We start from the raw sequence: 26520 nt of genomic DNA, 5'->3' as shown, positions 1-26520 counted from the left end.
GGCCTCTTCTCTTTCCTAATTAAATTTCCCTTCCTTCTTTCATCTATCTAATCTTCCACAGTGTATGAAACAGATGTTCTGTTCTATCCAAAAAGTAGAGGCACAAAGACTGGGAAATAAGTGACATACGTGATTTGTTTTAAGAATGCACATCAGGACATGTGAAAACCGAAACTCTTATAGCAATGCAACATGTTAATTTTATTTTTCTCCAGATACTTCCAAGTTAAAAAAAAACAAAAACAAAAACATTTGCAAGAGTGTAGTACAGTTTCAGATACCATTTAAGAATTAGGAAGGTAAATTTAAGTTTATTATTTTTTATGGTCTGTTGATGCATGAAAAATTACATTCAGATCACATTATTCTAAGAAATTAGTTATGAATTTAGATTTTTGGATGCAACCCTTGGGGAAATCAATTTGTGAGTGAAGGTGATTTACAAAAAAAGTTGCTGGAAAAAAATGTGGTGAAAAAAAGTCTACTGGTCACTATTGAATAATAAACTCATTCCCCCCCGACAAAAAATTGGTATTTTAACCCCATTTAAGCAGAAACTCATTGCTATTGTTACATTTGCCATAATACCAACTTACACAATAAAACACCCATATTATATTTCACTATACTTCTTACTCTGAGGAAAAACAGGTCAGATAAAAACTTAGAGCTTGTGTGTATGCATAGACACACATATTTTTGTATACATATATACATATATTTGTATAAGTTGTATTATGTAACATGGCATATACGCATATATTCAGCAGGCTTTTAAGAATGGAATGAGGGTAGTCCTCAGGAAATGTAGGAAATAGGATGACTTTAAATAATTTCAACAGTGCGTCCACCAGAGCCAGTGACACATACACCATAGTTAATTCACATCTTATTTTTGTTAAAAAAAAATCTCGCCTGCTCTCCGAGTGCGATCTTTATTCGACATACGTGTGTGCCGTGCATGTTCTTGCTAAGTGGGTTAGTTTTGTTCTCATGCCATGGGAGCAGGTGGTATGAAGCTGTTCTGATGAGGTTAAAAGGCTCCTCCCCTCTTTCCCCAAGCAGCAGCCCGAAGTACGTCAGCAGTAATTGTGTGCCTGGCTCGGGTATGCAGGGAGGGTGGAGGCAAAATTGATATCAAATAAGGGTATCAAACTGAGATCCCGATGTTCCATTTAAGTTGTTGCTCATTTTCATTAGCCATGCCAGGGGTGAAAAGCTTATCACTTAAACACCCTCTGTAGTAAGAACATTTATTTTTGATGGATTTATATTTTTCTTCTCCATAAAGATTGAATTAATGTTGTAGTGGATATAAATGAAAGGGTTTCTTTATCCTCTTTTCGTTTTATTATTTACTAATCAGACTTCAGTTCAGATAGATAAAAGAGAGAGGTTCTGTTGCCTAGATGTGAGGCCTTTAATGAGGATGGGAGGCCCCAGGGAGGCGAAATCTGAAGTAGAACGATGCTGCTTTCGGGTTTCTTGTCATTTCTTCAGTTCCTTCTTCTCCTCCCTTTTCCAATGGGCCTAGTGAGCAGGAACTATCCAAGGTGCTAGAATGCTGGCAGCTTTGCCGTTCAATGCAGACGGATTGCAGAAACAGAGAAGAAAGATTACTGCTTATTTCAGAAGGTAGGTTCTTTGTTTCAGAATCCCTGATTAATCAGCAGCAGCATCAACAGACTAAGGCAGCTGGAGAGGAGAGAGAGAAGCAGGAAGGGAGGGAGTCAGGGGCAGGGAGGGAGGGAGGGAGGGGAAAGAGAGAGAATGGGAGAGAGAGAGCTGGTTGTCACGGGGGAGGGACGATGCCACAAGCTAAGCTGCTCCAAACCTTCTGTATGTAAGTGGCAATGAGAAAGAGCATCTTTTTGGCTGAAAGGAGACATTTAGAGAGGATGCTTCTGATTTTTTGTTTTCATTTATTTTTGTCTTCACAGAATATAATCAAATGAGCCACCTTAGCCAGCCTGGGTGATTGCTTCGAGTCTTGTAATAATCTGTGTAGCAAAGTGGGTAAAATCATTCAATTTCTTTCCTGCTGGACCTGGAAGGAGAGGGGCTGTGTATTCATCCCCACCCATTAGCTATGCCCTCTTTTCTCTGAATGTCGATTTAAGGAAGCAAGCACCTGTCTTCTGCCACCGTATCTTCCTAGCAAACTTTAAAGGCCATTTTATCTGATAGGAAGAACATCAAGAATGCTCTGATCTCTAGTGATGAAGAATCTGGGAATGGACACTTTTCCCATCCAGATACAATGCACTTTAATTGAAGAAAAACTGAGCTGAACTACAAGTCTATTTCTTATGGTGCTGGATTACTCCTACAGAACTGCCCTGAGATCAACCGCGAGAGAGGGCTCTGACAGACACAAGTCACCTTCTGATTATTGCACTTAGCTCTCCCTGGAGACTTAAATTTTGGTATGTATCTCATTTTTCAGATTCTCTAAGCATGCTAATTGAATCCAGCACTAAATAGATCAAGCAATCTGGTTATGAAATGGAATGGATTTTATCTGGGGATACTTAATGCTGAAGTTTGCATGTCTTATTAGGTGGAACAGAATAAAGCCACAGCAAAGGCATCCAAGGCTTTAATAAGCCTCAGGCTATTTTGTACCCTCTTACCCGCTTAGTTATATTATCCCGGAGATGGTTAAACTAGATTTTCACTGGTAAAATAAGCCATGTTAAATCATCAAAAGCATTGAAAATATTTTCCAGGGTATTAATTGGCATTCACGTTGTGCATGCTAGCTATTTATCTGCTATTCCATACCATAAATATTTTACAACAGTCTCTCAGCACATTTGTGTCAGCCTAATTTTGCATTCTCAAAAAAAAAAAAACCTACAAAAAAAACCCCCCAAAAACTATCAGACATACACCCAAGCTGAAACTGCTTCTTCCTAACTGAGTAGACATAAACCTCTTTGAGAAACATGTATTTTAATATCACTCAATATCAGGAAGATTTCCTTAGCCTCATCACAACAAATATTTTCAATAGAACTTTAAGTGGACTTGTTTTACTTGGGACACACACTTATTTTGTTGGGGTGTCTCCATTTTAATTTTTCCAAGAACCAGAAATATTTTAAATACATGAAATGAAGGTCTTCCCTAGCTGGAAGAACTATTACATGAAATAATGTTCCTTCTCATTAGGAAATCATAAAGTTGTTTTGGGACCATAGAACTGTATTCTTTTGTAAACATAGCCCCCAAATAAGGGAATCCAGTATAAGAAGTTACACAATGTAGTTTTAGTCATTTTAACATGCAAGAATTTGTAACCAAGTAGTATGAAATAATGACTGTAGAGCAAGAGTGAAAATTAACTCCTCTCCTAATTCTTCACATGTTAAATAATGCTCCAACTTATTTTCTATATTGTCAATTGGTAAACAGATTAATATGAGAATATGTGAGCCACAAATACCAAAATTATTTTATTTCTCTGTGGAAATTGCAACATATGTTTGCCAACTCAGCAAAGAAGGGGACTCTGAAGGACATGGATAGTTTAGGAAATCAGTGAAAACGGACCTGAGAGAAAATACTACAACTTCACAAGGAACTATTGAGAAGCCCAAGGACTTGAGGTATTTGCAAAGTTTAGAAAGAGAAGTGCAAAAATCCTAGAGACAAGAAGGTTGCCTATTGTTACAAAAAAAAAAAAAAAGTCATATACTCTCAATTCAATTAGATGGTTTCCATTGCAGCTCCAGTCAGCAATTTATCATACTGACTATATCTACTTTGCAAATACTGCCTTGTAAGCATCTGGAAACATTTGGCCAAAGGCTCAGAAAAGCACCTAAGTCATTGACATTTTGTGTGAGTCCCTAATATTACTGGAAATGTGCTATTGCTTTAGACCTTAGGCAAATAGCACCATGACAACCTAGAAGTGGGGGGTTGGTGTCCAATTTATGATGCTACTCCATTAACATAAACTATGCCCATTTTACCCATTTGGGGAAGGGAGAGAGTGGAGAAAAACTTACTACAAAGTAATCTGTTTTCTGAGAAAAAAGCAATCAGTGTCTTTGTAGTCACTTCAACAAGCTCTCGTGGTTTTAACTCTAACATTTCCCATTTTGGGCAGAACAGCTGCATTTTGATGAAAGTGAGAATAAGAAAATGAGTCTGACCATTTGTGGGGTTGAGGGTAGGATTTTAAGCATAATCAAAGTGAAATGATAAGGTTTATTTTTGACACATTATCAGAAAAACAATTTTGACATGGTTTACACAGGTTACAAATTATAGCCAGGCAATCTTGTCTGTTGATTTGATCCTATGTGAAGTCAGCAAATTTTAGAAATTAATTTGCATACATATTTTACATATGTATATGAAGCCTGATTATTTAAATACTTATATTTTCACAATGTGTTTTCAAATTGGTCTGAGTACATGCAGAAAATGTAAGAGCTCTTTTTCCTCCCCCTGAACAACAACAACAAAATAGTTAAAATTGCCTTGGGAAACTTATCCGGATGAGTTGATTCTGCTGGACAAAACAGAATTCTCTATCTTGGAGAAGATGCAATGACTGGAGTGGGAGGGAAAATCAAGTTTTAATAGCTCAAATTCTAATAACTTCCTCACAGCACTGAGACAGGTGTGGTGTGAAAACCTCAGAAATAACTAAGGAGGGGGGGCTTGGAAAACTTTCCCATATGCAAATGAAATGAAATACATAAATGTGAAATGAAGGCAAAATGCCTAGTCTTTCTACCAGGATATTTATTCCCTTGTATGTATTTTGTTTCTCCCAATCAAAACAAATAGAATTATAATAATAACACAAGATAAACATTACATGATGCTAACTATAACATTATCTTATAGGGTTAACTGTGACCTAAAATTTAAGAAGCTTCTTAACTTCAAGAACTGGGGAGCAATTCTCTCCCAAACAGTTGCTTTTTCTTCCTCCATCACTCAGCAGATATGGAAAATATCTGGATTAAGGGAGTTTTCACAACTTTAAGTCTTGGAAAACCAAAGTTTTAGATGGAGAACAGTTCCATTTCAGGAATTCTGAATAAACAGTTTAAGAAGAGATAAAAGAATGGGCCCCCACAAGGGCCAGTGGACTAATTTATTCAGATGACACCAATATACTAGAACCCTGCTTTTGGTAAACGGTGGCCAGTGATCCATTAGAAGGCTCTGCCTGATAAGTCAGTGTACACACCCACCTGAGCAAGTCCTCGTGGAGCTAGAGTGACTGATGTCACAATGCATGAAATTACACTAAAAGAGGAATTTGTTCTGAATTTTAAGAAAAGAGAAATACTTTAACTTGGATAAGAAGATGGCATGCTTAATTTTTATCTGACCCTTTCTGTATGTCTTTTCTTTGACAACAGCCTGTAATTAATTAAATACCTTCTATACTATGGAGAACCCAATCTTGACACCAGTTAGTGCCACATTAAACATCTTCTGGTAAATTGAGGTTACAAAAATTTTATTCCTAATTTACAAGATAAATCTACATAAATGTATGTTCTTAAAGTTTTTGCATACACTTAATTCTCAAAAATGTGCTCCATTTTTTTTTGGCTTTAACATTGAAAGTCATGTAGTGTCTCAGCTTCTTGGGTTGCTTGGATGCAAGTAGTGACTACAGAAAGAGAAAAAAAGGCAGTGGATTTTTGTGTTTCTATGGATTCTATTTGGATACCTTTGTATATGTGATAAATAGTTTTATTTCAGTGGAAACATTGTAAAGAAATGTAATGCTATTTTCAGCTCTAGGCTCAGAATGGATAAGTGATGGTTTTACACAAAAGAAAATAAAGACATGGTTAATTCAATACAAAGTTAAATGCTTAATGTTTTAAATATGGACCTCAATCTCACCAGTTTAAATTTGTGCATCTTAGCTGAGTAGAATGAAATTTTAGAAAGTGTCACAATATTATATAAAATAGTCTTTGTGAAGGGTGTGGTCTATAGGAAATAAGTAACAAGAGTGAAAGAATAAAATAAAGATGAGCAATTAACTAGCCAGTTGTGTTTAAGCCAATATCTGTAGCTTTTATTACAATGGTAATGATTTTAAATACAATAATCCAAAAATCAAACAAAAGGAGGGTTTTGTGAATGCACAAAACAGCAGTAGAAGAAAAGCGTAAAGTGAAGATGTGAAGCTATCTGATTTGTGTGGGGATTCTGATCTCGGTCATTTTAAGTGCTTTCCCAGGACAGTCCTGACACAGATTTTCAATATTAGCCAAAACGTCCAAGAAAAAAGAACTCACATACAAATCTTGCACTATTTGAGTCCATGCCATGCATTCTTATTAAGACCTATCTACCTTGTAGATGAAGACCAAGGATGTCAGCTTTCAACCAATGCTCTGGGGGTGAGGGGGCTAAAATATTTAATTTGTTAGGAGCAAAAATGGCTTCAGACACATACTAATTCAAATTAAGGGGATAACTGGAGAAATGTACAATCAAAAGCTCCCTTCAACCTCACTCACTTTGTTGTCACAAATGTACCATGCAATCATTTGAGGTCTAATAACAATTTCTTACTTATTACGGTAGGGCTAAAGATGCTACCTAAAGGAGAAGGGCTCTTTTGCTTCTTAACTAAGGTCTTCTTAAGATGTCAACATTAGGAATTAGGTGCTCAAGACAAGCTTTTACAAAATACTTGCATACAGGATTGTTGTTCAAGGGCCAGAAATGAACTTGATTTAATACCCAGCAGTCAAAACGAAGCCAAGTTTTTAATGGTATAGAGCGTACCTTATTCAATATCTATCTTAGCCATAACTATAAATTTCTGAAAGACAGATTTATGATCATACCTGACTGTGGGTTCTCACTACATAGAAATTGTAGCTGTTGTAATAAGATAGACACTTCACATCAAGTTCACTTTTCTTTAGTGAGGCCTCACCTTCCTTTAGTGAGGAGTGAATGAATAAATCAGTTCATTCAGAGTTCAGTTGGCTGAGAAACATCCTTTGCCTTGGAAGGGTAGAGTCTGAGTGTTTGAGCTTCATGGTTCTTATGTGCCAATTCCCTTATTTTCTAGGTGTAGAAAATGGGGCAGAATGGATAAATGATCTGTCTGCATGCATTTGGTTAGGGGGCAAGTCTATGAATGCCTTCCATGCCTCCATTTACACATCTGTGACTAAGAACATTGAACTGCACTAAACATTCTATTCACTTATGTTCCAAAGTAAAAATGTGTTTATCAAGGAGTGATTACTAAACATAATCTTGGCCATGGTTAAGAATTGTGAAAAGTATCTAATAGCAATGTTATTGACTAGTGATTATGCTGACATTTCTTGAATATGAATTTTCTAACCAAACTTCCAACAGTGTAAGGAGGTAAGTATCATTCCAACCACCGTTGCAAAAACATGGAAACTAAAGCTTAGAGGGGTTCATTAAATTGCACAAAGTCAGAGACCTAGGGGTGCTTTCATTGGGATTTTCAGTCTGTACTGCTCAAGTTCTCAGTTACATTCTTCAGGACTGCCTGACTGCCCTCTGCCCTGCCCCCCATTACAAACTATCTTTTATATGTGGACAGGAGAGCAGAAAAGTGTGATGCTTAAACATTGGTAGGGTCCAAGCCCATTGTTTATGTTTATTTTTGAAGGCTAGGTATAATTGTTGAAAAGTGTTCTTTTATCATCCTCAAAAATTGGTGACCATAAATCATGACGAACTAATGAAACCCCCGACTGCCACCTGAATCAGTGCTCTTGTTACACTGCATTGCAATTTTTTATTTATCATGCTTATACACTGCAATGTGATTGTCTCGAAGGACACAGCTTTGCCTCATCAGTGCCTCGTTCGTAATAGCTGCTCAAGAAATACTTGAATAGGGGCGCTTGGGTGGCTCAGTCAGTTAAGCGTCTGCCTTCGGCTCAGGTCATGATCCCAGAATTCTGGGATCGAGTCCTGCATTGGGCTCCTTGCTCAGTGGAGAGTCTGCATCTCCCTCTGCCTATCACTCCCCCTGCTTGTGCTCTCTCTGTCTCTCTCAAATAAATAAAATCTTAAAAAAAACCAAATAATAAATGAACAATCGTAGAATCAAATCCTTCCCTAGAACTAGATGACAATCATGCTCACATTCATCCAATTTCATTATCTGGAAGTTTTACTAGATTTTATGGTTGATTTTTATCCCTTAAATTTTCATCCCAACTTTTTAAAAAATCTCATAGTACAACTTTCCATAGTATAAATATTTTATGATATTATTGTTTAATATTGTCTCGGAATAAAGACAATTTAAACTCCAGCCAATTTGAAAGATCACTTAGAGAGATAATTAATTTTCAGAAGTAACCAATTAACCTTGTTAATATTTGGAATATATAAACTGTATAAAGGATGTCTGGTGTCATTTGGATGGAAAGAAAATTTAAAGGAAGAAACACAAATTTTGGGGTAATGCTTTTACAATGGGATATATACAGTTTAGCTCAAGGGCAAAGTGAGAGTGTTCATCTTCCACCCTGAGGCATTATCTCTGGAATCCTTGTAATACTGACTTGGCTCGCTTAACTATGGTAGAATTAATTGCCATAAAGTTATACAGATCTTTTTTTTTTTTTTAATTCAGGTACATCTAGTGCTGAAGTCTATAGTAGAAATGAATTCTCAATAATGGTAATGCTTCAGCTTTCTGAGAATCATGTTCCTATATTTTTTTCCTGAAAATTGCAGTCGTTTGTTGCAGTAATTTCTTATTTCTATGTATGTCCACCACTTGAGCATCTAAACTCATGGACTGATATTACAATGCAATTCAATTATGCTAGGTAGTTGGAATTAAAAGATCATTTCATTTGCCAACCCATTATGACTTAAAACAAAACCAAACATAATAAAACTTAACATAACAAAAAAGAAATCATGAGTCAACAAACAGCTCCTATCCTCTATTTTCAACAATTTCTTACAGATTGGAGAATAAATCTTTAAATTCAGAGTGGGACTCAAATAACATATGAATTGACTGGCAGCTGAAATGCTAATAAACTCCAATAAGAAATAAAGTTTCCATAGCTACCATCCAGGTAGGGAATATGATTATACTCGTAAAAAAATCAAAATGAAAATTATTTGTAATGGCAAAAATGAAAACCTAGGATGTCTACATTAGATAGTTGGGCTAATATTTTAAAAATGTCTTTCTGAGCCTTTTAAAGGAAATAAAAGACGTAAATATAATTTATAATTTTAAATGGCCAACTTTTTTTCTTGTTAATTGATTTTGCTTTTGATTTTTCAATCTGACTCAATTATACCAGTTTCCTATACAACAGTGAAGATGCAGTTGAGGACAGGAAGTCTTATTAAGCTAGATGGGTAAAATACTTAACTTGTAGGCAATTAATTAATTAAATTTCAGTTCTTTTTTTGATTGATTAAAGCACCATTTCTCTATCCCCTGGCTTCATTGATTTCTATGATTCATTGGATACTTCTACTTCAAAGCATCCTGATTTTCATAGCCTGTTGGTTATCCATCACCCATCTCTCTATACACATAGACACATTTGACATTACCATTGCTGCCAATCTTCTACATGTACTTTTATTATGGTAATATTAGCTAATATTATTATATGCTTATTATTGTTAAACTCTATGCTAAATTCTTTATACCATCACTTCTCTAAATCGTTACATCAACAGGAGGTAGAAGCTATTATTCCATCATTTTGTAGGTGAGCGGAATATGTATTGGTTGAAAGTCCTATGTTTTGTTGTTTTGATTTGATTTTGGTTTTTCGGTAATCTGTTCTATGGTCTGGGTTTTTAAACCTTCATATAGCAGTGAAAATTGTAGTTGTCACGGCTTGAATTACCAGACTCGTGAAGATTAATATGATCTTGGTGCCCTATGATATTTGAATCATAGTAGGAATCCATGATGGAGCACCATTTTGGAAAATAATGTTGGGTCAAAAAGGGATTATTTCCAAAACAAATTATATTAAAAATGTGTATTTCCTTGAGTACTGCTTATATTTTGCACAAATGGTTTAGGTTTGTAGATCTTAATTTAAAATTATAAGGAAAACACACACAATAAGAAAGTTCGTTCCAAATAATTATATCATTTTATTTCAGATTGAGCAAAGAAGTCTTTATGGCAATTAGGAATACATGAAGCTTGGATCTGATATATCTTACTGATACAAGAACACATTTTTGAGAAACAAAACCATTACGCTAAATACATAAACCAAACATTGATGTTGGCACACTGTATTTGTATGCTCACATTACCTATCACTGCGAGAAATTTGGCCTTTGATGTGCTAATTTTGTTGGTTTGAGGAGTGTTTGCTACTCAGGCAACATTCATTTAATATTTACTTCAAATACTCTTGATGGTTTGTAGTTTCTAATGAGGCATTTTCTCCAAATAGATTCTACCATAATCATTGGAGCTTTTTGGTTTGACGAGATACTAGGGTGAATAAACAGCACCTTGTTTTTTATCTTCACCTTTGATAAAGGTAAAATGTGTTCTCATCCTACAGGAAGTGTTCCTTTTTACATGATACCCTCCAAGATGATGAGTTCTAATCCTGAGGAAGACCCTTTGGACACATTTCTCCAATATATGGAGGATATGGGGATGAAGGCCTACGATAGCTTGGTTATCCAGAATGCATCAGACATTGCTCGAGAGAATGACCGCTTGAGGAATGAAACCAACCTGGCCTACTTGAAGGAGAAGAATGAAAAACGCCGAAGACAAGAAGAAGCAATAAAACGGTAAATATAAATAAAAGTATTCTGAGTCTTGGGTACACAAGGAAATCGGTGAGTTCTGCAAAGGCTGTGATGTTATCACCTGGTCAGGAAGGATGTTTACCACAGTTAGGCTTCATGAGACAAAGTGAAATTGGCACCTCAACTACAACAGAAATACAATTCTTCTGACTCACAGGACTCTCGCATTAGCTAACAAAAGTTACTTACTGGTGTGTTGTGCATATGGAGGTACAGCTGGGACTGGGAAACAATTCAGTTTTCTTTAATAAAAACTCATACCAAACAACCTCTTGATAAAAGCCCAAGGGAACACATAAGCACTTTCATAGTCAATGTTTGATGAAAATCCCCACCTTATTTAATGATCTTTGTTTATAGTTCTTACCTTATAATAGTCATCTTCTTCTTAGATTATAAAAAGACTCATCAATAATTAGAATTATATGAGCCTCTGAAGGCAGGGGGAACCCTCACCGTGTGCTCTCTGTGCAGTTTTATGACTATTACATATCTTGTCTGGTACCAAGTGCCCCAGGTTTATTGAAATGAAATGACTTTTATGCTACAAAACCTACAGCTACAAGCAAATAAGTGCCAGATTACAGCTTCCAAACTGAGGCTAAATTTCCTGGGGCAATGAAACCCAAAGAAAGATACACATCTTTTGATTTCCCAAAGAATGTCATAGTGTTTCCGGCGTGTGTATGCGTGTGTGCATGCTCAATAGGGGTATAGGGAGAGGCATATTGTGTTATACAAAGTCTTATTTTTTCAATAAGGTCTATTTACCAAGTGCAAAGATTCAGAATTTAGAAAATTAATTCATATCAATTAGCTGGATACTGAATAATATTAGTTAAGCTATTTTGATAGTTGGTGGATTTTTTCATTTAATCCGACATTAATACTTTGCTTACTCTCTGTGAACATTATGATATTAGGGAAATTATTATTTTAAGATGAACTATTTATTCTTATAATGAAACTAGATAAGGAGGCACTACTTTAATTGTTTAATGGTATATAACTTTATATGAGAGGTTTGGGAGAGAGAGATTTAGAAACCAAAAAGAGAAATGTTATGGAGGATTATTTTTGAAAGAGAGTAATCTTTTTATTTTGGACTATTAAAATGGAAATCCATGCATTACCAGGTATAAAAATGTTTGCAAAATTACATACTTGATAAATGTTGCCACAATTGTGTATATTTAAGTCAATGTGTTGTTGGGGATTGTGTAATTTTTTATATCTACCCAATTTTAGTTGGTATCACCAATTTCCTTCTAGGATACACTAAATGTCCTTTCTTCAGGACAATTATTCCCCCGGGAATTAATTCTGGTGGACTTATGTATGTATGCAAGCATTTTGCTTTTATGAAAATGAGTTTTCTAAAATTCATTACAAAAAAGGATAACCCACATGTCTTCTAAAACAGCTTCACCTCTAAAATGAAAGTTTTCCTGATCTTGGCATTAAAACTCAATAATTCATTCTTTTCTTTAACCTTAAATATAGAATTATTTGAAGTAGTTGCATTAGATTTTACAGAATACTAAAGCGTGCTTATCACTGTACTACTAACTTCTGTGTTTCATCAACAACCTTTAGAAGGGTTCTATCTAAAGATATTAAGATAGTGGACTTATCTTCAAATTGAATTCTGACTCCACCCTGAAGTAAGGATCAGGCAGAGAGACTTAATCCAGGTCATAAGGAATGACACCGATCCAGGTGAGACAGATAGGGCACCTCACACCTGAGGTCAAGATGTCTCAAGACCACTGGCAAACAATGCATGCAGTATGCACCATGGTTGCTGATGTCCAAACTACAGTGTAAGTTTCATGAGAATGATCCTATTTTTCCATACAGTTCTTCGAACAGGATCTAAAGTAGATCTATTGTTCAATGAACATTTGCTGTTAAATGTATTAACTAATTGGAGAAATATATCTTAAAATTTTGCTACGTGCCAGGCAATGTTCCAGACCTTGATGAGACAGCAATGAACAGAACAAAGTTCTTGATATAAGGAAGGTACATTCTGAGGGAAGGGTGAAGAGGAGACAACACTAAATGTAATTATATATAAATATATATATAACAGGTGATAAAACAAAGCTTGGTAAAGGAGATAAAAACAGAGCCCAGGGAAGGCCCCTTAAATGATGTTTGAGACATTGGAAAAGTGCTGCCAATAATGTGAGGTGTATGGCTATCGGCAGGAAGAGAACTCTAGGTAGAGGGAATAGCAAGTTCGATGTGTTCCAAGCAGAGGACAAGGTGTCACACAGTGACCAGGCAAGGATTGGGGGGATGTAATTCTAGACTGGTAGAAGGCCACCAGGTAATGTAGACCTTTATAAGCTCTTGTGTTTTATTCTGAAGAAGAAAACAAAATTCACTGAAGATTTTTGAGCAGAGGTGTGACCTGCATTAACTGAACATCTTACCAGGGTTACTCTTGCTTCTGTGTTGAATAGATGGATTGGGCATGGCTAAAGGTAGGAAGCCCAGAGAGAAAGCCTTTGCAGTAATTCGGGTGAGAGATGGTGGTGGCTTGGACTAGGATGGTTAATAGTAAAGGTGGCATAAAATGATCAAATTATGGGCACCATCCAAATTTTCTAATTGATGAGATGTAGGAGTTGAGCAAGAGAAAAAAAAAACTGAAGATGGCTTTCAACTTTGTCTTGCTGTTGTTTTGTTTGCATGTGTGCATGTGTGTGTTTTGCTTTGTCTTTTGCCTGAAACACAAGAAGAATGAATGCTTTGTCTTTTGCCTAAATGAAATGGCAAAGACTAGAAGAGAAGAAGTTTGAGTTAACTGTTAAAGGAATAAAAGCTCAGCTTTGGTATCCCAATTTTGTGAGCCCTTTTGGATGTCCAAGTAGAGAATCCTGGATAGATAGTTGGGTCCGGGATTTATGGTAAGATCAAAGCTAGAGACATAAATATGAGGGTCATCATAGTCTATAGATTTCAAGGCATGAGCCTAGTTGAATATACCTAGAATATAAAATTAGAGAGGGTTGGGAGAAGCATCCCTGACTGTTCCCTGGGGCACCTGACTGCTTACATGATAGGAACAATAGAAGAATCCAGGAAGAACAGCCATAAGAGAGGGGAAGAACCATGAAAGAAGGTGATGTCTCAGAGTGAAGTGAGACAAGTGATTGAAGAAGATAGATTTTACTGATGGATCAGCCATGTTGAAACCTGAGAATTGACGCCTCTTACCACATTGGTGTTATTGACAAGAACAGTTTTGATGAAGGGCTAGGGACAAAATCCAATGAGATTATATTCATGAGAGAGTGGGAAGAAAGGAACTGAAGCAAAATATAGAGAACCATTTTGAGGGCTTTGAGTCTAAAAAATTTAAAAATATGGAGAGTAGTTGTAGTGGAAACTGGGGTCTTTGGTATTTTGTTTTTCTATATTTTTCCTTTAAGAAGAGAGAAAACTAGCTTATTTAAAATGCTGATATGAGGGGTGCCTGGGTGGCTCAGTCGTTAAGCGTCTGCCTTCGGCTCAGGTCATGATCCCAGGGTCCTGGGATCGAGCCCCGCATGGGGCTCTCCACTCCTCGGGAAGCCTGCTTCTCCCTCTCCCACTCCCCCTGCTTGTGTTCCCTCTCTCGCTGTGTCTCTCTCTGTCAAATTAAAAAAAAAAAAATCTAAAAAAAAAAAGAAAAAGAGATCTTCTCCTTTAAAAAAAAATGCTGATATGAATGATTACAATAGAAAGGGAAATGTTAATGGCTTAAGAGCAAGAAGGAAAAATTACTGTGATTATGGACTTGAGTAGGTGGGAAGGGTTAAGATCTCAGGCATCTTAGGAAAAAGCATAGACTGCCCAGCCATCGTAGGAGAAAAGATGGCCCAGGGTATGGATGGCTGAATGAGACTGAATGAATGACTAACCCTGAAGGACAAAGTCCTGAACCTGGTTCATTGTATCCCAAACACCATTGTATTACTGCTTCCATAGCTTTTCATGTGTTAGGATTTGAAGATGTGGTATGTGTCTCTCTATTTGGTAACTCTATACATTCTTTCCCGCACCCACTCCTCCAAATATTTTTCTGGAATCCTAATTTAGAGTGTAAATATCTTTGGAAGAGACAAAATACTAGCAAAACCTCCTAAATTATTGAGACTTCTAGATGTCTTTCTTTTCCAAAAGCATGGCCCATGTACAACATGAGGACATATAGGTCTCTGGATATTGTTGGAGGGGGTGGGATTTGAGAGAGAAACATCAACGGAGCCAAAAATGCGATGATCAGATAGGAGGAGGGGTCCAAAAGCCTCACACAACTCTGTGCCAGGGCTGGCTGTGGGTTTCTTACGTTATCCTCTCTCAGTGTCCATTGTAATATCCAAATTCAACTTTATTTTGTTCATATGGTGACAGGTATTTTGGGATTCTAACAATCGAAAACATAATGATCTTTTATTTTCTTCTCACAGTACATTTTTGGAATTACTTCAATCTTCTTAATAGAAAATATATTTTTAATATTTTTGAAAACCCCCTAGCAAGATTCCAGTCACGTAAGCATTTCAGGGTTTCAGGGTTGGCAACAGAAGCAGAATACTCACATCTAAATTTAACACATATTTTAATATTTTTAACATGTAATTTATGTCCAGTTGTAAACAAATTCTACATGACATTAATGAACACAGCTTAATCAATTAAAATTCTTTAACATGTCTGCTGAATAGCTTCTTTATGCTATGATTTAATATATGGGATATAAATGCTGAAAATCTAAAGATGGGCCATGTTTGACCTTGAAAAGGCATTGATGATAATTCTCTGTGAAATATGCCAGTTGCAATTTCAGAAATGTGCAGACTGCCAAGGATTGCTTAAAAAATGGAAATAGGATTTCATATGATTGACCTTCTGGATCACATATGTGCTGAAATGCCTTTTGTGCTGAAGCTGGGAGGCTTAAAACACTGAGCTCTCAGAAAAAGAATATCCTCATCACTTTCTCAGTGTTGTAAGTCACTTAGGCTTTCTGAGTCCAATTCCTTATTTTTAAACTAACTTGAGCCCCCTGTCACTCCTAACTTTCTGGTATCTTCACTTCCATTTCTCAAATGGGATTTTACTGAAAAGGCTTATTGTGGGAAAAATTCTAAATAAATAAAAAAAGTGATCCTGTTAGTGCTTTTTTTTTTTTTTTTTTTAGCAGCCCCAAATAACATTTGATGAGAAAGAATGGGAGAGAAAGACCAAAAAGGAGAAAAGTTAATGGAGAATGAAAAAATTATTTCAGTAGCTCATCGTTTCTGCTATTTTAATTCCTAATGGTTTTGTGCAGGCACTGTTAAATGAGATTTACTTTTTATTAAAAAGCCTGTAAGAAAACAAACACTCAAAACTTACAGCTTCCAGCAAGTGAGCTCCCTTGATGTGGGTTACAAAACTCTGGTTTATCATGTGTGGGGGTGAAAAGAGATGTTTAAGCAACAGGGGTAATGGGGATGTAAACCACTGATGTAGCACAGAACCAGACATTAAGAAGGAGGCAATTGACCAAAGAGAACAGAATCTGGCCACAGACAAGTTGTAAAGGCAAGGCCTGTGTGTACCTGTGAACATAAGGCCAGTTTTGGAAGCTCACTACGTATAGGTAAAGCCTTGTTTAGGACTCACTGAGGAGGGGCGATCAAAAGAGCATCTGGTATATCAAGACCACATTGAGGCTTGAGGCTTCCTTTCAAGTGAATTTTTCTCTCTGGATTCTGGAACTTGTCCCGGCTCTATCTCCTTATACTATTAGCCACAGAATTTTGAAAACAATATAGGCAACGTCCCTTCAATAAAAAGCAACAAGAAAATATGTTCCCAGTACATGATTTTCTGAGTATGTTTTCTATTATCCGACCCGGTTGGATTTTTTTTTCCCCTAATGAAACAAATGTTACATTAGTGAAATTCTCCCAAACATTGCAAGTCTGGAAGACAGCTCTCCACTACAGCAAAGTGGTTCTGTCACAAAGGACTACTTAGGCTGATTAGGAACATCTCTGTTCCCTGTGGATGTCCTCAAGGGATCTATATAAGGTTATATTTCCTCTTTAAAAGTGACAGTCAGAAATGGAATTAGATTACTTACAGCTCCTTTAAAAAAATACATGCAATTGCATATTAGTATGTATACTTGGAAGTTATTTATATTTGAAGGTTTCAGTATTTCTGTTAGTCAAAGAGAAACAAAGGACCACTAAATATCCTTTAGACCATGGAGGAAAAAAAAAATAAAAATAAAAGAAGTATTTGCTTTTCCTTTTCTAAAACATTGCTACCTAAAAAGCAAATGGTTCTAATACCAGGGTTTTGAATTGGTTAATATTTTAAATGATTAGCCAAGACATAATTACTCAGAGAACTCTTATTAGAGAAATGTTAACAGTTACATAAATCTTTTCTAGATAGTTATGGCTTCTGAAGTCATACTCATGATTTGTGACAAGACTATATGGAAATAGAGAGCATTTGCTGAAGTGCATTTTCGTGAGTGATCTATCCATTCGGTGCCGTATGAATACCTACTTTGGTCATGAATAGATAATCTCATTGGGTTTGTTTTAATTGGAGGCATGTAGAAAAATGAAATACCCTCTTTGTATATCAAAACAGATGTTGAAGCATCATTGCTCAGGTGAACTGAAGAGTTAAATGAACCAGGGTTCAGAAACATAACTCTGTCAGCTTTTAAAAATATTCTACAGCTAGTCTTAAAATATTTAGAAATACTCTATAGCTAGCATAGAAATACTCTACAATTAGTGAAAGCTCCTATGCTTAGAGCCTAGGAAACAAACTCAAAAAGCCCTCAACCATAATCCTATCTAGAATGAAATTCAAATCTGCAGCATGTCAGGGTCTTGCTGGTCTGCATCAGCTGATCTGATCTGATGTGAATTTCTGACCTAATTTTGCTGTAGGACTCAGTGCTCAGGCAGAGAAAACAAGGTTAATGTGTTGATAAGGGGGTGAGATTAAACAGCAGACAGTATCTTAATAACCCTCTCTAATTTCAGCTTCCTCTTGTGTTTGTGATTAATTCCAATCACTTTTGTATTAATCATTTCAGGGGACCTCAAGCTGCTTTGCTTGTTTTTATGTTAAAATTATGCATCCAGATTTTCTTTTTTTTTTTCAAAGATAAACAAGATATCCAGATATTGGAGTAATTTTGGTTAAACATCAAGTGTATGGGGAAATTTTTATTCACAGAACCATACAATTAGAAGACAGAATTCAATAATTCATCTTGTCCACCCCTCACTGGCTGCTCTTTATTGAGCCAGAAGCCAAATCTACAAGGCTGATCCTAAATAAATTGATTTATTGGAAGTGTTTCATTTTTTTTTCCAGTGCTGGTGGGGAAAGTTAATATTAATGAGTTTATATCCAGGGACACCACTTATGCTCATTAATATCAACTTTCCCCACTTAGCCTAAGGATACCACATTGGTCCATTCTGGCCCTTGTGCCTGTTCACTTTGCAAATCAAAGTGGTGTCTGTCCTTCCGGCCTGCCATTTTCAGGAAGGGTCACCACAGTCCTAATATGATTAATACAAACATTAGTAGCATTCATCTATTTACAATTTACACTGCATCCATACTTGTAATGAAGACAATTTTAAGTTTTTCATTCAGTCACCTGCCGAGACAGATTAGAAGCCACAGAAGGCTCATTAGAAGCCATAAAGGCTCATTTAGGATAAGCCTCCTTCTCCTCCTCACTTACCTTCTTGGGAGCTATTTATACTTGTGGTTGTTTCAACTTGAATTAGATTCTGGACCTAGCCCTGACTTTAGATTTTAAGAATCTCTGTATCTGTTCCATATCTGAAATAAATAGACAGATGCTGGCAAGAGGAGGGGCTTCCACAACATAACCCCGTATGGGCCAGTCAGTCAGCATGAGGATTAAGCTCTTCTAATGCTGAGGAAATAGCAGCAAAGAGTAGACCTTCCAAACGTCCAAACCTATAGCCACCTGAATGACTGAAAAGACACCCTTTGGAAAATTTCAGGTAATCTTTCTTTTAAAAGGAGTGTTAAATATTTAGAGATGGTTATAGATTAATTAGGCAATAGCTTTCAGTCCAGGGCTGTTTTTTATACTCTTCTGGCTCTCGGAGGATTGTCTCAATCTTTAACCAAACATGTCCTTTGTAAAATGTTCAAAAACCCAGATAAGGGAAAGGAATTATTACAGAGCAAGGCTATGAGTCAGAGGATTTTTTAGCTACTAAAAATGCAATATGGCTTAGAGAACATGTCTAATGTAGCAAATGAAACTGCTAGAGACTGAACATGTTAATAAAATAGCTCCAAGGCTCTGTCCAACTTTGACTTAGCCTGAAAAAAAACTTCATTATAAATTTATAGGTCACCTTGAAATTGATTTTGATCATGAATTGATAGAAGGAATATCAAGCCCCCTCCCAAAATGGATCTTTGCCCCAAACATATGTCTCTAGTTAAAAGTTATTCTCAATAACACTCATATTTGGAAATACATGACAAAATATTCATGTCCATCCTAGAATATGAATATAACTAGCCTGCCAGGAAGCAGAGGGGGGAAAAAAAAAAAGCAAACTTCATTTTTTTTTAAGAAAACCACTTTCAATAAGAAAGCTTTAAAAATAAAGAGACCAGCATTTAAAATCCATTATTTTAATTAGTAAATTGCATTTTAGTCTTTGATTTGAGGCTAAGTATACCACTCAGCATAACGTGATGTTTGAATAAGAAATGAGGTTGTTCAGCAATAAAGAGCATTACCAAGGAGACGTCTTAATTTCCTATTAGGCTGATGTTTATGGGTGTTGTTTAGCTATTTCGTTTCTACATGAATTTTTTTGGTAAGCATTTATTGAACATCTATTTCATGGCAGGCATTGTTCTAGGTTTTTGGGATAAAGCAGCAAAGTAGTAAAAATGTTTGCCTTTGTGGGATTTACAATCTTGTGGGGGTGGGAAGAGGGAGACAGACAATAAGCAAGTAAAGTATAGAGTAAGTTAAAATGTGATGAGTTCTATGAAGAAAAGTAAATCAGGGCATTGGAGGTCAGGAGTCTGGGGAGAAGGCAATTTTACACAGATTGGTCAGGGAAAGGCTCACAGAGCATGTCACATTTGAGGGGAAAATGCTGTGTTCCAGGATGAGGAAACACCCAGAGAAAGATGTCCTAGGTGGGAGCCTTTCTGGCACGTTGGAGGAACGGACCGAAGGTGAGTGTGACTAGAACTGGGCAAGTGAGGTCAGAAGGAACGGGGTTGGATCTCGACAGGACATGGAGGTCACTGTCAGAGCTCTGTCTTTTACTCAAATGAGGTGAGATGAGAAATCATAGTGTTTTGAGAGGAAGAATGCCTGCCCTATCTGACTTCTGTGATTAAAAGGAGGGTCATGCTGGCGGCTATGTGGAGAAGCGAGGGAAGAAGCTGGAGCATCAATTGGGAAGCTACAAAAACAATTATGAGGAGGGAAGATGTTGATGTGGACCAGAGTCCATGGACAGGGGAAGATACAGTGGAATTCAAGATACACCGTGAAGGTAGAGTTGATGGAATTTGGTGACAGATTCCATGTGGGGTTGAGAGTGATGTAAAACCATGGTATTCCTATTAACTAGGATGGAAAGGGAACAGACGAAGGGTTTGGGTGAGAAAGATTTTGGATGTACTAAGTTTGATATGTTTATTAAGCTTCCAACGATTTGTTGATTTTTATAACAATTAATACTTCCTTTTTGATAATTTGTAAGTGAGAGATTGCATAATTTTATAGAAGTTTGAAATACTTTTATAAAACTCTAAAAGTTAGACAGACACTGAAACATTTAAGTTTGAGGACAGGTTTTTTTTAAAGTGTTTATTTGGAGGAAAGCAAGCACAGTACATGAACCACAGCAAATGAACAACTGCCTGGAGGTCTGTCCATTGTGCAGTTAGTGGAGTTAGTGATCTTGATTCTGAGAGCGACATGATCCACACTCTCAGACACTTTCCAGTTTAGGGCAGAGATAACAGCCCTAGTCCTATAATCTAAGAAGGGAGATAAAAGGCAGGTAGGTGTAGGCCTGCTGAATACTTGATAATTTTGAAGAGAAAAAAATGCTCCCAGGATGGGTTGATTCAATTATTAGCATTGGTAATATCCACTTAAGACCTTTTTACAATGGTAGAGACATAGGTAATTAGTTTGTTAATTGACGCACATTAGGAACTTTTTCTGTTCTTGGGTATGACAATAAACCAGTAGATGATTATCCCATTGTAAAAAGACAATTTGGAGTAACACTGTGTTGGGGGGTAGGGTACAAGGGAGCATAACCGAGTGGTGGAAAAATCCTAGGGCACAGACAAAGGTGGGATGAGTAACTTTCTTTCCCAGCTTTAGTGAGACCCATAAAAAGTCCCTTAATTCTTTCTTTTTTTTTTTTTTTAAAGATTGTATTTATTTATTTGACAGAGAGAGACACAGCAAGAGAGGGAACACAAGCAGGCGGGAGTGGGAGAGGGAGAAGCAGGTTTCCCGCTGAGCAGGGAGCCCGATGCTGCGGGGGCTGGACCCCAGGACCCTGGGATCATGACCTGAGCCGAAGGCAGACGCTTACGAACTGAGCCACCCAGGTGCCCCAAAGTCCCTTAATTCTTAAGGTTAAGTTTATTCATTTGGTAATTAGAAATAACAATATTCACTTTTTGCATTGTTCAGAGAAATAAAGATACAACACACGTGGAGTAGCCAACACATTGTTGCTGCTTAGAACTGGTAATTGCTATTGTTGTTAGAATTAGTATTATCATTACTATTACTGCTTTTACCTTCATCATTATCACCTTCATCTTCATCACATAATGTGGTTATATTAATAATGATGTATGGCATCATGTCCAAAATGGTTCTGCTTCCATTTAGGGTAGAAACCAACACAGGGAAAGAAACAAGATTGTTAGCTTTGAACATTTGCAAATGACAAGTGTACTCAGGCCCCCAAATGTGAATTTCCTACTTTATCATTCTGTTTCATCCTCGATGTACACATATTTTTGTTTTTTCTCTTAAAATTGTTAACGTTACATGAGGGCTGAAAGAATTTTAGCATACAAATAGATTCAAAAGGTTGCAATAACTGGTAATTTTAGTTTTAATTATTAAACTGGCTTCTAAGAGCAGAGAAACTGTCCCTTGTAGTAGGTTTTGAAACATTTGTAAATCAAATTGCTTTGAACTCACTTTGGTGTGCTGACAATGGATTTCCCAAGGGAATAGTAAATAAACTTGTATAGCATGTTATTTTTTAAATGTAATTCACTACTGAATTTCCAGATATTTTCAGGGAACTACCCTCAAACTTTTTCCTCTTGACAAAGGAGCTACTACATTTTTACTCTTTTCATGGAAATGCATGCTTTCTGTAAAACTGTCATAACTTTTAGGTTAAAGGTAAATGGTAAAAGAAATAATGAATCATGAAGATAAAATAACAACTACTTGATATCTACAAGAGCTACATTCTAAAATGTTTTTTTGTTCCTTTTGTTTTTGTTGTTGTTGTTAAGAAAAATGCTCCCTGCCGAGTGATTTCTCTTCTGGAGAGCAATGTTACTTTCAAGGTTGCATGTAAATGATGCTAAAAGGTTTCAGCTTCTTATTGGTTTGAGGATTCTGGGGAAGGTTAGCCCAACAATAGCGTTTAACTGCCCTTTGCACGGAGAAAAGAGCTCTTCTTTCTTGCTAGTTGATGCAGTAATTTTAACTCTCTGTTCTCTCCAGCTCTTTTTGAAGAGAACCAGAGTTGCATGGAGAAACTTGAGCCTTTAAGAATTTTCCTACAGGGATTCTTGACCCCCTGGGATGCTTGTTGTTACATTGTCACATATAATTTTTTAAATGCCTGTTCTAATACACAACTGAAATAGTATTTGTTTTGAGGAGAAATGACAAACAGGACTGGAAATGACTTGTCAAACAAGTTATATTATAGATCATTTTTAAGGAAATGTTGTTTTTCCAGCAGCTGGTATTTTATTTTATTTTGGGAAGAGATGTCATTTTGTGATTAACAAAAAATGAACAGTAATGGAGAAATGTTTTTAAAAAAGTGATGGGGAGATATCTTTAGAGTGATCAGAGTACCTGTAAAATCTCTCAGGAGAAAGGGGATGGCTTCCTTTTTTATCCTCCCTTCATACCAGGTATGAAATTATGTAGCAGGGTAAGGTTGATCATGGGGAAACTGGAATCTGAAGTAATATACCCTTAGTTTGCCTCTAAAGTGTTTTAGAAAAAACTCATTGCAATTAATCTAATTTATTCTCTTCTGCTTACTAGCTTCTGGATAATGAAACAAAGGGTTAAGAAATGAGTAGCTTATGAGTTTTCTCTAGTTTTTATTGAGCTCTGCTTGAACCCCCAAACCTCAGCAACCCCCAACCCTTAGCAGATCAATACAAATATCATATTTTATTTAGGAAGAAATTCCATGTGCTTTAAAACCCCCGTTAGTGCAGATGCATTCATTTCTAGAAATCAGTTCTTTGAAATATCAAATTTATTCTCAGATTCTTTTTTTTCCATATGATTTTCTTTCTTCTTAGGATTTTGATTTATTTCCTTAGTTCCTGTGTTTTATAATACATTTCAATTCTAATCTGGTTTGTATATGTGTATATGTGTGTGTACTATGTTCAGTTTGTGCACAATTATTTAAAAAGCCTAGGTATTTCAAATAAAAATAGAGAGGAGAAACAGTTTCAAAACATGGTACATGGTTCAACAGATTAAATGGGATAAAGAGAGGTGGGGGAGGGGCAGAAAATGACTGCCCAGTAAAAGCCTTTTTAGCAAATCATGCTGAATCTCATTAATAAAGAATACATCCAGTAAAGCTGTACAATCAATCTGCCATGTGCATTAGTGATGTCTAGTCCAATTCAGGTAGATAAATTGTTCCCTAAATGTTGGTCGGCTGCCACTCAAATCACAATACCAATAATACGTGCCATGCTGAATTTCTACTGACTCATGATGAATTTTTTTCGCAGGGTTAGACTAGACTAAACAGGTGAAGGAGAAGAATGATGGCTATCTGAATGAACACCACCACCTACAGCAAAAAAGGACAGATAACTAGAGAGAAGCAATAGACAACTACATTTCGATCCCATCTACCAAAAATAAACCGGCAGGGAGTAATCCAAATAAGCCCCGTTGCCAAAAGTGTCAGCTAAAAATACAACCAGAAAAGGATAGTCAATACAGTTTGCAAAGTCAGATTAGGGCATTACTGTAGCACAGAGATATCCGTCATGGGAAAACAGGCACAAGACAAGGAGGATAAAAGGGAAGGGAAAAAGGAGTAACTAAATACTTCCATGATTATTTTAATTACAGCATCTTAGTCTGGGCTCCACCCATGAACAATTCTATGTAAGATAACATCCATGACTTATATCCTTCCCCATGGCTTGCTATCAGAAGCCTTCATTATTATCAACAGATACTTTTTAAAGATGCAATATAATATGTCCTCCTGAGGTTCTTTGGTTTGAGTCGACACCGCATAATTATTCTGAAGAAGTCCATTGGCTTCGTATACAGCCTGAAAATAAAAACACCTGCTTTCAAACCTACAGTGGAAGGGAAAGCATTCTACAACTTCTTACGAGATTAAAAGTCTCTGAGGAGATATCATGCATGGAAGGGAGCATTTTGAAATGAGGTAGAAATCCTAAACCCGAGCTATTGTATGATTGCATTAAAGTGGAGGAATGAAAGATTAGGATGGTATTGGGTTTTAGGGAGGAATGCTGCTTGTGGATTTGTCAAATGCTGTGACCCTATCTGCCCAAGCCTTTCCATTTCAATGTGACTTAGAATTCTAAAAGGAAGTCAGCTTCCACAGTCCCCCGTGTAAGTTGCCTTCAGCAAAGAACCTCTACCTTTAATTTAACACAATTGGCAATCTTGGTTTGAGACAGACTGTGATTTAGTTAACATGAAAACAGAATGACCTCTGTCACCCCAGAGTTGAATGAGAAACTCAGTTCAGATTTGATGGCATGTGTGAGCTATTGGAAGGTAAGCTGGGGAAAAAAACCGAAATGGCCTCAGTGAACGTGTGGAGGACTGGAAAAATCCTTCATATCCTAGCCTGATTTTCTCCTAGACAAATGTATGCATGTTTATTTTTTAATGATGTGCTTTAATAATGTATGCATGTTGTATGACCTCAGTCACACAGATGAAACCCCATTTTAATGAACAGGCTCAAAACGATCAACCTGATGCAAAAAAACTATTTCCATGTGCTGGATTTGTTAGTTCCTTTTGAAAGCGTGCTTGGGGGCTGGGGTGCAGAGGGAGAAAGAGAACGTTAAGCAGGCTCCATGTCTAGCACGGGCCAGAGGTGGGGCTTGCTCTCACAACTCTGAAATCATGACCTGAGCTGAACTCAAGAGTCAGATGCTTAACTGACTGAGCCACCTAGGCACCCCGTTAGTTCCTGATAAGGATACAATGTATTCTGCAACGTATTCATACAAGAAGTAGTATGTAGTAGATACACCTGCTACTTTCAACACCTTGAACAGTCAAATGCATTTAAGATCAGACCTGATATATCTCAAAATCAACATTTTGTTCCATTTTTGTTTGCGTTCATGTCTGAACTTTGGAGAAAAAGAGAGTTTCCTTCCCCCCTTTCAAATTCATTAGGATAAGCTGAAGAAATGACCTAAGAAAATATTACTTTGTATTAAAAAGTGATAGGGAGACAATGAATTAATTAAAGTTTTCATCAAATTATTTTTCTTTTCAAGTATAAGTACTTCAGACTAATCAAACATCCCATTTGTACACTTTCCCTAAATGTTCTCAGCCTCAATTTGTATTATTCAAACCCTAATTATAATTTCTGAGCAAAGCAAATAACCACATAAATAACACAACCCAGACTCATATAGACTGTAGGAAGAGTCTTCTGTTGTACGTGGCTTATAAATTAGCATAAGAAGTTTTTAAATTTTTGAATAATGACTTTTGAGACCTAGAGTTATGCTTGCCTGGTATTTTATTAGAAACACAGAATAAATATAAAATGAGGCAAAAAAGAGGAAATTATAGTTTGAGGGAATTCTAAAGCCCTCAGGTTTGACTTTTATAGTTTAGACAGGTAGATATAAATAATTGCATTGACTACCAAAGCACTAATGATATTTATACTGCATATATTTAAATGTGGTCAGGTCAGGACGTGGTCTTCCTAAAACCAAAGCATTAAATAGAAATAAATTAGATATAAAGTAAGGACAAAAATGAAAAGGGAGAGTAGAGGTCAACAAAATTTTAGCCAGGTCGCTGAAGTGCCAGACTTTGTTTCCTTCTTCTTCAGTCTCTCAATTTATAAGTAAGTTTGCAAAATGCTTAGGAGTAATCATTAAAAGAATCATTACAGGGGCGCCTGGGTGGCTCAGTTGGTTAAGTGACTGCCTTCAGCTCAGGTCATGATCCCAGGGTCCTGGGATCGAGTCCCGCATCGGGCTCCCTGCTCTGCGGGGAGCCTGCTTCTCCCTCTCCCACTCCCCCTGCTTGTGTTCCCTCTCTCGCTGTGTCTCTCTCTGTCAAATAAATAAATAAAATCTTTAAAAAAAAAA

General features: G+C 36.6%; 1 protein-coding gene across 1 annotated transcript in view; it reads left to right on the top strand.

Annotated features, from left to right (window-relative positions):
• Positions 1-1753: 1753 nt before the first annotated feature.
• NYAP2 (neuronal tyrosine-phosphorylated phosphoinositide-3-kinase adaptor 2) overlaps positions 1754-26520 on the top strand; it is a 256862-nt gene continuing 232095 nt past the window's right edge. The window contains exons 1-2 of the mRNA XM_081813497.1: positions 1754-2426; positions 10566-10803. Of these exons, the coding sequence (XP_081669623.1) occupies positions 10583-10803 (221 nt within the window). The 5' untranslated portion in view covers positions 1754-2426; positions 10566-10582. The remainder of the gene's footprint in view (positions 2427-10565; positions 10804-26520) is intronic.

Source organism: Leptonychotes weddellii, chromosome 3 (assembly GCF_054177405.1).
Source record: "Leptonychotes weddellii isolate Sample4059 chromosome 3, ASM5417740v2, whole genome shotgun sequence".
Classification (NCBI taxonomy): Eukaryota; Metazoa; Chordata; class Mammalia; order Carnivora; family Phocidae; genus Leptonychotes; species Leptonychotes weddellii.
The sequence above is the reverse complement of the archived record's forward strand: the minus strand, read 5'-3'. Positions and strand labels throughout refer to the sequence as shown.